The following is a 14,241-nucleotide window of genomic DNA, read 5'->3' as shown; positions in this document are numbered from 1 at the left end:
GTGAGAAGTAAGCCGATTTTGGCTGAAAAATAACACCACAAAAAACGCAATGAAATAAACCGATGCCGTAATTAGGTCAGACAGAGTATCCTCGTGATACACAGAAACAGTTCCATCTATGTACATGAAGTCCCTCGCGGTTATCGGAAACCTACGGCGCACAATTACTGAACATAAGAGATTATATTTTATCATCCGAGAAGTATCAGCGGTACAGAAATTCTTTTCAAGGCACACACATCTTCGTACACCTGAACCACTTTTTGAGAAACGCCCAAAACCTGCTTCGTGCACACTATCATCATCCACAGTGCAACTCTAATTTTATTATTTGTTTCAATTATTTTATTAATACTTTTATTTTTTTAGTAATGATCTTGAATTCACACTAACATGCATTTTGATTATATTATTTTTAACGCTTTAATTTAACGTTAAAATCAAAAAAAAGTAATGCCACAGATATATTTTCATTAACTCTAACGGCGGTCATGTCAATCTGATGCAAACATGGCCCTTTTTAAAAGAAAAAAAATAAGACATGCCTATATTTGTTGCATCTTACGTGTTTTTTGCTCACGTGGCTGTTTTTTTTTCATTGTAATTTTAAAACACCTCATAATTTTCTGCTGTTTATTTATATTTGCACCCCATCCGACTCCTACCCCCACCCACCAACCCATTCGCCACTCCAACCCCCCTCGCTCCTACCCATCCACCATTTCATCCACGCTTACTCCAATTTTTTTTATCTCCCTTTCTTTTTCTTTTTCCATCGCGCTCGTGCGTGTGCCTTGCGCGTGTGTGTGACCGTGCGCGCACATGTCGGCAGCCGGGCCCCGTGGCCTCGGCCGCCACACCCTCGCGGCAGACACCACCGACACCCCAACATCACCACCAAACCCACCACTACCACCATCACCGCCGCCACCACCCCCACCACCGCCACCACCGCTCCACCTCGCCCTCTTCCTCCTCCTCGCCGCCACCGCTGCCCGCAGCTACCCGGGCGCCGAGCGCAGCGACGCCCACGGCCGCTGACGACACCAACGGCTCTGCCGCCGCCACACACCAAGACCTCTTCGAGCTGCTGGAAAGGGCGCAGAGCAGTCGACTAGACGACCAGCGATGTGTCCTGCCTCCGTACTTCACGCAGGTCAGGAGAAAGGCTCACTCTCTCTCTCTCTGTCTCTCTCTCTGTCTCTCTCTCTCTCTCTCTCTCTCTCTCTCTCTATGTCTCGCTCACACACTTTCTCTCGGTATTTCTCCATCTCATCCTTAAGATCCTCGGGACCCACTCCACTCCTATCCTTTTCTCCTCCCCACCAATGCGGACTACCACTACCGCCCTCAACGTACCCATGTGCTCTCGTAAGTACCGACCGCTCCGACGAAGAACTTCCATTACAACAGCTCACCCAATCTGTGGAGATCCCCTATTCATCTTCCCTTCTGAGCTCTCTTTCCTTCCTCACCGCTCCTCCCCCTCCACGGTTGAGCACCGACTCGGAGTCCTCCCGCCTTTTCCGTCGCGAGGCGACGAAGTCGTGGAAAGAAAATGTTAACTGCGATGGTGATGACACTTGGTTGAGGTTTTTATACGGAATTCATTCGAATGGCGGCATAATGTTAAGGGAAAGCGTTGTAATTTTTATGCTATGGGTCCGTGTACATTTATTGCGGCTAATTTTTAATGGCCGCGAGAAAAAAATGAATTAATCTGCTGCCCCTCTCCCCCTCCCTAAATCCCCAAATTCGGAAAAAATCTGTACTCCCAATGCGCTAACGCTTATGAAAACTTCCTGAATCTCGTATCAGATCCAATTGCATGATCTTAAGTTTCTATCACTCGACCGATTATAATTCTCATTTTACTCTTTCTCGTTGCTCTCAGCCTCGCTGGAGCCGTGACGCATACCCGAAGCGCAAGGAAGTAACGCCGTCTTTTACTTAAGTGCCACACCACTTGAGGCCGCGGCCCGAACAATTGTGAGGGAAACAATGAATAGCCCTCCCCCTTCGCTCCTTCTCCTCAAGACCCTGCCCTGATTCCAGCCATTCCGGATCCTCCCGACCTTCTCCCCCCTTCCACCCAGCCCCCACTCCGCTGCCCCCCTCCACGGCCCCCTCGGACGCCCACGAAAACCCCCTCGCTCTGTCGCTCTCCCACCCTCAGCATATCCCTTGCGCAAACCTGCGTCATCGCTGGTCGCCACTCCGATTGGCCTCCTCTGGGAGTGGCGGGAAGACCTTAGTCGGCCACTCATTGGGGCCCTTCTCATCTTCCCATCGTCATCGGGGTCCGCTGTCCTACTACTCGGGTGGGTATTTTGCAAGAATATAGAAATCGAGTGTTTGGGTTTACCCGGATGTAAGGAGAGTCCTTCTGCGTGGTGAACGATTGATGCTCACCGAAGTCATGAATTTCCCTCGGACCGTTTTATTCCTAGAAATTCCAAGTGAGTCAATTAGCCTCTCCGCTATCCTGAGGCGTAGCGCGGTAGTCTGGTGGATAAACCTATTGGTTGGAACTAACTCGAAAGTCCGCGGTTTAAATTTGGTTGATGCTCATTGACGCCACCAAATGAGCCTATCACTTGTAATTTTTTGTGTTAACCGTTTACGCCTTAAAATATGCCCTCCCCCTCTTTATTAAATGGCTATGTGAATTTTACACGGTGAAGTGGCTAGCACGAGGGAACTTGATCATCGCTTATCAAACTAGCCTTTGGAATGATTGGTGGAGTGGAAATTCTTTGCACCTTTGATTACCATCATTTTGTGATAAGCGTGTATGGTTTTTCAGAAGCGCTAGGTCTATTTATGTAATAACAAAAGCTATTTATTTTTATGTCCGTATGCGTCGAAACCGTGTGAGAACTTAATAGCAATCGGACCTAATTATGTGTGCAGTCATGTTTCGGTGTTGATGATTATTTCGTTGGCCTCAAGTATTTGGGTGGGTTAATCCAGACGGTCATAAGACGATAAGTACTTCCCGTCCTTACTCTTCAAAGTGACGATCGAAGGATTATCTCCCGCGCCTTTCATACGTATTTTTCAGCGTGAGTCGTCTGTCATTTCGCAGAGAAAAGTATAAATATAGATATTACAGAATAGGAATAAGAACTCCAAGGCACTATTTGCATATTGTATATACGTTAGATAAATGAAAACAGCAACGTTGATCTCCGATAGGCAGGTCCCAGAATGTCCCAAAGTAATAACTTATATTGAAATTGCCAAAATCAAAAATCACTTACCCTCCAGCCCTCGTGAAATACACAAGGATGATTATTAATATTTAAAGAAGCCAAGCTTAACTTTCTTCTGTATTTACCCTTTGATCGTGTAGCAGGTAATGGAGTTCCTTATGGGAGAACCAAATGGCTGAACTAACGTAAACTTATGACAATTAACCCTCGTTTTAAAACGACGTCGCTTATGCGAAAAATCACGCTCCCCTCACGGGAGAGTCCTTGGAAGTTGGTCGAGGGCCCGAGGCTAGTTTAAAAGTCTCAGCAAAGGACTTTCGCCATCGTGGAATTCCACAGTTTGTCTCCATTTTCCAAAAATAGACCAATGTGAATGGGGGACGTGGAGGATTGTTAGGGCATATTATTGATTCGTAAGGGATTCTGAATGGCGTTTTCAAGTGTCGAGAAATGTTCTCGGGGACAATGCGGCAGCAGAGAGTTAGATCTCCCCCCCCCACACCGGAATCCCCCGCCCCGGCGTCCCCCACCACCATGATGAGGGGGGGTGGGTGGCAGAGGAAGCACCCTGAGGTGGAGGCATTGTGTCGGAGCTGAATTCCTCTCGACTCAAAAATATAAGGCGTTCATTAATACCCTCTTCCACCCTAAACCCCTTGTCAGCCCTTTTCCGAAGTAGCCAGATTCTTGTGGTCCCCACTACTTGCCCTTGACGTAGGCTGAGGGAACGAAATGAATGCCACCAGTTGGACCGAGGTGTGAGATTCCACTCGCGTGAGCCTTTAATGGACATTGGTAGAACACACGCCGTAGATTATATGGAGGTGGTGTACGATGTCACGTAACTCCTAACGGTAATGGTGCGCGGTATAAAAAAATTATCTTTTTTCGAGTTGATCAGGAAGTACGTATGGCCGTTCCCTGAGATTCAAGTGATCGGCTCCCATATCTATTTATTGAAATATAGCTTATGGCTCGACTTAGAGGTGTTCGGAATCAGTAGATTTGGAGCACCTCTAAGTCGAGCCGTATGGTATCTCTCGATTTGATACGCCGCTGAGGTTGAAATCAATCGAATGGAGCTTGGGCGTAAGGTACCCCATTGAAAATATTCCAGTACATTTACGGAGGCAAGGAATTTTCACGTAAACATTTCTTTTTAACGCTCATGTAATTGTGGAAATCCATTATTTTAATCTAAATAATTTAAAAGACCATAACCAGTGTGTTGTACTCGTGCAAGCACACCGGAGGTAAATAAAAGAGTGGCAACACTAAATATAACAATGAAGTATGACTTAAACTTAGACGACTCATTAGAAAAGGAAACTCGTATTTTTTTGACGTTTCGGCAATCACCCCTCCTTCTAATGAAGAGAATTGAAGCAATATGGAAATTTGTTGGTTTTGGGGGATTTAGCGTAGCCGGCACGTATCGGATATAACCGAATATTGCAGTAATTAATACAGAGGTCGCGTTAAAATACGGAATTATTATTCCAAATTAAGAAAATTGCCGCGGTAGTTCTCTGGATTGGTCCATCACTATTTCTCTGAATTATTTATGAAGCGGTCAAATCTTTTTTTTTTGCGGGGGGAGAATGTCTTCCTGGGGTGGGCGGTACCTCGACCCCTGGTCGTCGGCGTGGGAGGAGGAGAAGAAGGCCTTACGCATGAAGAGCCACGTCCCAGCCGCCACCTTGCCGAGTTCTCACGGTTTTGCCGTCCGCTCCTTAACCTCACCCCCTCCCTGCCTCATCGAGACATTTACCCTTGTACCAGGGCGCACACCCTGGCCACGCAATAACTTTCGTGACGCCCTGAACACCCCACCCACCTCTCCTCACATCGGCAGAAGAGAGAGCCACCCGAGAGTATGCCCCTTTCCGACCTTCGCCTCCGACCAAACCCTTCTTCCATTCCCCAAGTGCTCACCCCACCCCCTACGTCCTTCCCCGCAACCTTGTCATTTCCCCGTGTTCTGCTTTCAGTCTTTCAGCCATCTTCTTCCCAATTTTCCTCTCCTTTCTCACTCACACTCTTTCACGTCTTGAACGACGTCACTCAATGGAGCCCGTCTTCTCCTGCCTATTATCTTGACTTCCGATTCTGCTATCTGCCATCCTGTTCCCTCGGTCGACATCTGTCTGTCTCGAGTGGTTTCTTGTGTGTTAAAAAAAATAAGTGAACCGTTAGTTGCGACTTTTAAGTTATTGGCTTTAAAATCTAAATGGCATGAAACGTACTATAAATTAGTGTCTAATTAATTTTTACTCTAGCGTAAGTCTTGGAAGGATTGTATTTTACTAATCTTAATGATAAATGTCAATGTAAATGCTTGTCCGCGTGTCTGCTTACTCTTCAAAAAATGAATTGTATGGCGAAATTGTTTCATGCTAGGGGTCCACATGCAGCTGCGCTGTTGTTGGTTTGTGGCAACCCCCCACCCCAACAAATGTTTGGAAATTCAGCCTTGCAAACGCACCACAATTACGATTTTGGTGCATTTTGAGAACTTGAGATGAAGGTTCTCCAGTGTGGCCAGGTTTTCTCCTAGTAATCCTGTGTGACCATTGGACTAAATCCTCTGAGTCCATCTATGCTTTTCCAAATGTTTATTAACGCTCACATGAAAAGCATGTGTCACTCTGTGCTCATTCATATGCTAATTAACGAAGTCATTGTCGTGCCTTAGCTGCCCTGTGGAAAGCACACTCGGAAGCGTTTAAAAATGGGGTCAAGTCTCACTACACTTGGAAAGAATTTTACAAGGGCGTGAACAACCGTTCTGTTGCAGCTCGGAGAAGATATTTTTAATTGCCGGAGCTGCAATTAGTTCGAGTCATCACGTTCCTTTTTGAAACAGGTGGCGCGTTGGAGGGTCTCCCGCATCCTCATTAAATTGCTTTCCTTTTTCGTGACTCGAGAAGTCGGTGAGTTTTGCATTTATACATAAAATTTTTATCGCTCTACTTCGCGTAAGACATTACTCTTTAACGAGAGCGGAGTTGGCTTTTGCATTGATTGCTATTGAATCGCGTACACAAAGTATCTCCTAAAAATATGTTCAGCTAATTTTATATAATTTTAGCAATCGACTCACTCGTGATTTTAGTTCAGTTTCTGTATCGCTGAGCGCTAGCGAGGAGTACGTCGCTATTTCAAATAACTTCTCAGCGAGCATTTTGTGATAACCATAGTAAATACGATTTAAATAGATGTCACGTTATCAGCAATCGGACAACGACAAAAAGGTTCATTGCGTCAAATAAAGAGCCTCGTGGTTAAGGTTTTATTCTATATCTATGCTCAGGGCGTGAAAAAGATGTAATAAAAGAGGTAAATAAGTTGAACTTCTCTGTTCGCCAGCTACAGGGTAAGTTATCGATACATTAGTTGTATGATGATAATCCCTGGTTAATTGGAAAGTTTAGATAAGCTGACTGGATTATGCTAAATGGAATTTTTGCTGTGATCCTCGCATCCTTGCTTTAATGACGAAGGATTCCACGTCAGCTCTGAGAAATATTTCGAAAATTTGATTCGTAGCTACTACAGAGATGATTTTGAACTCCCGCGCAGATGGTACCCGATTCAATATCCTTCATGATCCCTCTCTTTCGTGTGCATTTAGCATTGAGCGAGTATTTTTTCACATTCCAACTGTATGGCAACGATTTTGAATGCTTTATCACTGAAGGTGAGGTGTGGTAATACTAATAGACGATGAATTTATTAGCGCCTTACTTCGAAAGTATTGTCTTTGGTGTTATTTGGCCTAAAATCATTGTAAGTTCTTTTTCAGGTTTCTTTTGTTCTGACATGAAGTATTCTCCAGATTCATGATTCTCTCGCCGACTGCTTCACAGGTATGTCTCGCCTCTCAGTTAATTGTCAACGACGCCTTCGTTTCATCCGAGCCTTTAGGGCATTCTCATCTTTGAGATTCTCGGAGTGAATGCCTTTTGGGCGGAATTTGAGGAAGTAATTTAAATTTGTAGAAGTTTGAAGGCAGGAAATTAATTTAACCCAGGTCCCTATGGACAATTCACAAGCCAGTTGACGACATTGTTGTCCATTCTAATATCTCTATTGACGCCTTTGAGTTAATTGGATTTTAATACCTTTTGGGACGTCCTTCTCTGACTCCGCCCACTAATTTCATCGTGAATGAGAACTAAAATTGCTTTCAGAAACAGATATTTTGGGGCTACATTATTAAATGCACACTAGATCTCTGTACACACAAAAATCTCGTATAAAGATGCACGTTTTTGAGAAAGAGAGCGATGAGTAACGATGACGTAGTGCCGAAACTCGTCTTTAATCACCTGGTCCAACTGCGAAGCCTTGGTATAATTGAATACATTCGAAGTAATCAGCGAATTGTCAGAACCGAATATATTCTTTGTTTCAGGGAGAGGTTCTCGCGCGCTAGAGCGTGGTCTCGCTCTATACTGAAAAGCAGAAAGATAGAAAGTCTATTTTGGAACCATATTGGAGAGTGGGTTTATCTGGAATGTGATGGCATTTGGTAGTGTTGCGGGTACAAAAGGAAGAAACTAACCAAACCATCGTAATTTTCATTAATGGAGAAACGGCCCCAAACCAATCACCATCACGGAAAGAAGAAAAGAAATGTCGCCCGTTTTCGAGAAAAAAGAACCTGAATCATTCCTTTGCATATGCAGTCAATGGGCAAAAATAATTCAGCATCCGTGGTGAAATCTAATGTGTCATGTCCTTAAAAAGCTCTTTCACTTTTACCGATGAAAAAATACTAAATATAGTGATTTCAGAATAAAAAATATATATGATGTAAGAATTATTGGAGTCATTGTAGATACAGGTGCATGATACAGATACCTGTATATAACACGTCACTACTAGTAAATGCCACTACTCCCACTCCACTAATTCAGCTGCGCGCTCATCAGTGATGTGTTTTAAATTAGGGTGTCATATCTGCTCCACGCTGTGTGTGTGTGTCTATATATATATATATATATATATATATATATATATATATATATATATATATATATATATATATATATATATATATATATATATATATATATATATATGCGGTCCAGATTACGAAATATAATGCGTCATATCGTTGATGGTAGGTTTTGATAGACGCGTTCATTTAGAACGTGAAAAATGTTTTTATAGTTTCCACCGTTGTCAACTTTATTATTTGTACGAAGGCAAACTGGAATCTAGATTTCTATCTCAAAAATGCTTAGAAAATTAAACAAATCTACATGTGTAGGAGTTTCAGTAATGGTGTAGTGTATATCAGTCGGAAATTATAATCGTTTTCACGACGCAAAGGTGACTGGTAGAAAAATGCCTTTTTGGAGGTTTGTGTATTTTTCTGGTATTTTACGGTAAATTGAGTTGGAAATGGCCTCTTTCAATTCTCATTAAAGGTTATTCCACGTCAAGATTCATAAGACAATGAATCATTTGGTAAATTGCTCTTACAGCTTATACTTGGGAATCATATATTCCCTACCATAATGAAAGGAAACTTTCAAGGACTTTTGTTTTTATCAGGGATTTTCATAACTAATGATTATATTATAATCATTACACTCGATGGTATTAGGCTTGACTATGAGGAAATTCATCCTGAATGAAAGAAGAATGCTACATGTAGGTATTTCCTTTACGCCTTTTATTCGGTACTACTAGTTTTAGCATAGGTGTCATGTTCAGATTCACTGGCTTCAGGTCTTCAAGTGCAGCTTCAGGTACTAGTCAGGACTTTAGGCGTAATCATAGGGTAAAATTCGCAAAATACACTAAATGATAAAAACCAAGTATATGCTCATTTTCCACACATTTCCAGTTCTTGATATTGTGGACATGTATTTAAGTTTAAATCCTCGAGTTCGTAGACATCATCGAATCCTGAACACTTTGCCCAATAATTAGAAATGAAGCAGTTTCGCAAATTGTGTCGTTTACAGCCACGAGCCCGATCTTATTGAAGTAAGACCGAAATTCGCCACATGCAGAGTGATACCTCATTTCATGAATAATGTTGTCTCATTAATCGTTTTCGGTGCCTTTAATGGTCAATTGATAATTTCCAGCCTCTAACTGGAATGGATGGTGTTAGGGGTGGTGCCATAAATAATATAGCCCTGTATTCCATCAGTTAGTGATGGCCAGGTTATATGCCAGGAAATCCTCAGCAACTCATGAATGTTTTTGCGAGTAATCATGTCATTATTTAAAGATGTTGTTCAAATATTCTCCAATGTATATTGAGCATTTAAATTGGCTTAGCGTTATTAATTTTTCTGAAATATCACTGGGAATTAACTGAAAATGTAGTCTGATTCGTCGCCTTTGAAAGAGATTGTGATTTGATTTGGAACAATTTGTCTCATCGGATCATCCTTTAACCATTCCAATTTAGCAAGGAATCATATTTTTTGCCTACAGTAGTCATATCTGTGGTCTGCAAAAGGAACATATTTCATAATACTCCCACACAAGATTCAGTCCGGAATAAGTATGAGGAACAAGCTAATACGAAAGATGTCATTTCACTTGTAATAAATTTTAAATTCTCCTCATGTTTATTATGCACTTAAAATCAATTCTTCCAAAGATTTAGTTTAGTATTTTTCGCAGCTGTACACCCTGTCCCGCAATGTTTCCATTCAGTCAACCAAGTTTGATGAAAACTAAAATAATGCGACAGGTTTCATTCAAAGTGCCTCAGATAAAGTTTAAATAAGATCATTTCCATTTGTATATACTCTACAGCAATGAAAGTTGCAGGAATTGTGAAATAACCTCATAAATAAAATGCCTTTGAAAACTGTGGGAGTCTTATTAAGACCATCTTAATGCTCAAGTATGCAGTAAAAATATTCCAACAAAGCGTCACCCAGATCAAGTAGCATGCAGAGCTTCATGTTACACCAGAATTTTAACGATGTAGCGCATAATACTTCCGGAAATATCACCGTTCCGCTGGGATTCAAATGCTAGCACACCGTTTCATTTCCCAATTTAATCTCTGATAAGTCCATATCCCCGAAGTTTTCATCTATGATTCAATCGGAACTTCCGGTCTGGAAAAACTGGTGAACATCAGGGAAATAAGCAAATCCAGAATTTAAGCCACCTTGATTTTGATAATGGAAAGAAATAGCTTCATCTTCCTGGCATAAAAGTGTCAATCTCGGCCGTAGCCATAACACCCTTTATCCTCAGAGGTTGAAACCTGAAAATACGAGAATTGGTCGTATAATTGAAAACTCGTCTCTTTTGGAGGAAATCCTTGAACTTTCTCTCGACCCGCAGCTCTTCGGAGGCGAGGATATAACCTTAAAAGACTTGACTGGCGCTTTAATATTCAGGATCGACTCATTTCACGCGAAATTTCATTCGTTTCCTCGGGCCCGGAGCAAGTTTTTAGCCTGCCGTGTGAGTGTACCTAAGTGTGGGCCTCTGGTTTAGTGGGCATTAATAATGTACCCGTTATCGTGCCTCGAGGCAGTGCTGTCCTCTCTAGGATCCTTAAATATTCCATCGACCGCCCTGTCCCATCGTATTCTCTCCCGAAGGAAGAGAGCGCACATCTGGTCCTCGTAGAAATCCTCCCAGGCCTCGTTGTTCGCTCTTTTGGTAACGAGCTCGTGGGTTTAGATCAAATCTTTAGGGTGGTTGAACAGGAGCTCTCCCGAGGTTTATTTGGACGTTATCGGTTTTAAATCGCCGGTGAAATTATTAGTGTTTATTGTATTACTCATCGTTTCGCCAGTTTGCCATCCAAACGTTTATACGATCACCCTCAGCCTCGTATTTTCAGCTGTAATTGGAAATCCACCGCAAAATATTGTAGTCGAAAGATTGTTCTTTTTGTGTGATGTTTTAATGGATGGAGTTAGTATCTTTTCATGCCTGGGTTCTCGGATTTAAATCCTGTTGAAACTACTGGGCTTCATTCACCCCGCGAACCATTTGCTGCCAGGCTAGTAATTTTTGGCAGTGTTGCTGTTTGTGTTTCAGGAGGGAATCTGCCGTCATCGAACCGGAGTCTGTTACCACTTAGCACATCTTAAAATGAAATTAATTAAAAGTTTGCAATTTCCCACGGAATAAAATTTAATATCAATGATGATGTAGTTACATTGAAATCGGTCGCATGAAATTTTATTTTGTCTAAAGTTACCAACTTTTAATTAATCATGATATTCCATTATATCATGCCTGAAAAGTCTCTATTTATTGAAATGAAATCACCCTCTCTTTAATATTAAGCTAGCACAGAATCAGTTATTGTATTTTTTACTGAGTGATTGGTTGAGATATGAAGGTAATTTTTAATTAAAAATAATTCTTAGCGCATAAAGAATAATTTTATTAATTTATTTATTGGCGCATATCATCAGTACATTGGAAAGTAATGTGAAATTAATCCACACTGGAATTTTGAATAAATAAAAATAAGAATTGCAACCCAATCTCTTGATTCCATGAACTGCTCAGTTTTCACATTGATGACGCCAAACTTAAAATATTGAATTAATATAACGACATTTTAGTATAGCTCTTAAAATTCATTTTATGTTATTATTATCAAAGCCATTCCGGAGTAAATGAAAGACACGAGATTCGGAGGAAAAATAATTCAACCTTCAGACGGTATTACAGTTTTCGTAATTTTTGCCTAATTTAGAAATGCTAACTACTTAGTCCTTCGCTAAAGAATGGAGCGAAAACGGGCATTTGATTTTTGGGCAATGATTCCTTCTGGTTCAAGAGAGGTATTGATTCTGTGAAAAAGTAAACAGTCAACCTGTGTAGTCAACAGTAAACAGTCAGTCTGTGGAAGGCATGCGGGTTTACGTTTGTAGTTTTGCGGAATTGTAATTCTTTCTCACGAACAATGGCGTGGCATCGGATTTTCGCGACTTGTTTGCCTTTAACCTTCGGCATAATTAATAGTTCGGTAGTTTCAGAAATAGGGAAAGGTTATAAAAAAGTATCCCTTTTCCTACTAAAACCTTCCTTCGCTTGTAATTCTTGTCTTTTGCTTCTCACGTGTTGGCCTGCGAAAGCGACAGTGACTGCATGAAGAATGTGCAGGAACGTTAGTAATTAAATATTCAATGCAAATACAAAGAAGATCCGCTAACTGCGTCAAAAATTACGTTACTCCTAGAATAAGGAATCGTGTGGATGCTGGATTACTGACAGTGGGATTTCCTGAAGTCTACACAAGAGATGACGGGTATAACATGGGCTTATAGGGATGCAGATTAATGGAATAGAAGATAATTGTCCTATTGGATGGACGCATTCACGTTGCTTGTGTTCGACACACGTTATCTAAGTTGACATTTGACCCTACTATAATTATATGTCTTATAAGATATTGATTAAATCGGCAATAATATTGATTTGAGGAAAGTTGGTCACGATTGCGGAGCTTGGCTGCAGGACATTTCAATTGCTTGCCTGAATGCCCTACCATCCCCTCAATCCGTTATGTACTTCCCTGACGACAGAGCGGCACTTTCAAATATGACGTCCAAGTCCATTGCTACGTATTTACGAGCTCATATGTTTAATCTACTATCAAAAATATTTCCAACGACTCGTTAATTGTTGATTGTTTAGTCAATAACTTTCGTTCTTTGTTCCCTTATTCGTAATCGCTATTTCTACGATTACTATGGTTATATTCATAAATGAAACTGATTTTATAGTGTGCTGCATTCTGACTTTGAAACTGCAAGGTGACCTTTGATTCTTGACGCACGGAAAATCGGTAAAAATTATGAATGGGGAAATTCTAGCATAAAAAAACTGTATGAAAACTTGGAATCAGCGTGAACGGTGAATTGATATGAATTTGTTTTCTAAAACGCCCGGACACCGTTAAAAACTAAAACCAGCATCACCGTTAAAATTTCAGAAAAATAAATCAATAGCCCTCTGTGGGGAGAACTAAAGTTGTAAGTATTTTAATTATGACCTGGTATCCTTCGATTTGCCAACAAAATAAGCTATTCATTAAACATGAGTTCCAGGTATTCTGTTGGATCTGACTACTCATGCACTTAGTTGCAATTTGGCGATGTATCTAACGTTACAAAAAGCCTGACATCTGTATTTCACTAGACAAAAATAGTCGAAAATGATGGCCGTGCGATTAACCATTTAATTTCGCCCTCCTCTTCAGTTTTCCAGGGTACTAAGAGAGGGAGAAGTGAAACATTAAGAGGAAGGAGTTCTCCAAGGCCATGTATGAAGTGTGTTGAGCAAGATGTCTAAATCATGAATGAGAGATAGATGTTGTTCTCCCACCCCCCACCATCGCCAATGCCAAGAGTGGGTTTGGAAGAAGTGTGCAAGCAAGAGACAGAGAGACCTCAAGATCGTACTCCCATTAAAGATGGTAGGCGCCATGAACACTGCCATGGAGTGCTAAGAACGGAGAAGATAGCGCACGTCTGGATCCACGTGGAAATTAACCCAGGCCTCCTCAATCGTACCTTTTTCGACGAGCTCCAGCGGCGCGATCAAATCTTTAGGGTGAATGGACGGGAGCTCTTCCCAGCATTATTTTGACGTTATCGGTTTTTGGATCACTTGCGAAATTATTAATCTTACTGCTTGTATTAGTATTACACGTGGAGTGTACAGAACGTACTTTTTCTCAGTTCTCTACATCTAAATCTACACAATACCCCGCAAGCCGCCTCAAGGACGTGTGTTGGGGGGTGTTAGGTCACCAGCCATGCATCCACAATCCCAATCATGTCACCTCTACTCAAATTCTAGTTTGATCATGCACTCGAAAAATGATAATCACACGAAAGAAATTACTTACCTGCAAAAATATTCAATAACAAGATACGCGTATTCAAATCATGCTGTAGAACTGCAAAAAAGGTGGATAGTTTCTATTTAATAATACAAAATAAGATGAGTTCCCAACTACTCTTTATTTTGCATTGCAAAGAAGAAAAGAAAATGAACAATGAAA

At 41.4% G+C, this 14,241-nt stretch overlaps 1 protein-coding gene across 3 annotated transcripts in view; it reads left to right on the top strand.

Moving 5' to 3' along the window:
• Window positions 1-14,241, top strand: part of LOC139691250 (rap1 GTPase-activating protein 1-like) — a 312,140-nt gene that overhangs the window by 146,905 nt on the left and 150,994 nt on the right. For 2 of the 3 annotated variants that reach the window (XM_071588994.1, XM_071588995.1), the window contains exon 3: window positions 833-1,156. The exons of the other annotated variant lie outside the window; for it this stretch is intronic. In XM_071588994.1, the coding sequence (XP_071445095.1) occupies window positions 833-1,156 (324 nt within the window). The remainder of the gene's footprint in view (window positions 1-832; window positions 1,157-14,241) is intronic. 3 annotated transcript variants of the gene reach the window in all.

Source organism: Hetaerina americana, unplaced genomic scaffold (genome assembly GCF_022747635.1).
Source record: "Hetaerina americana unplaced genomic scaffold, ioHetAmer1.1.p SCAF_31, whole genome shotgun sequence".
NCBI classification, from domain to species: domain Eukaryota; kingdom Metazoa; phylum Arthropoda; class Insecta; order Odonata; family Calopterygidae; genus Hetaerina; species Hetaerina americana.
Note: the sequence above shows the minus strand (reverse complement) of the source record. Positions and strands in the feature narration are given on the sequence as shown.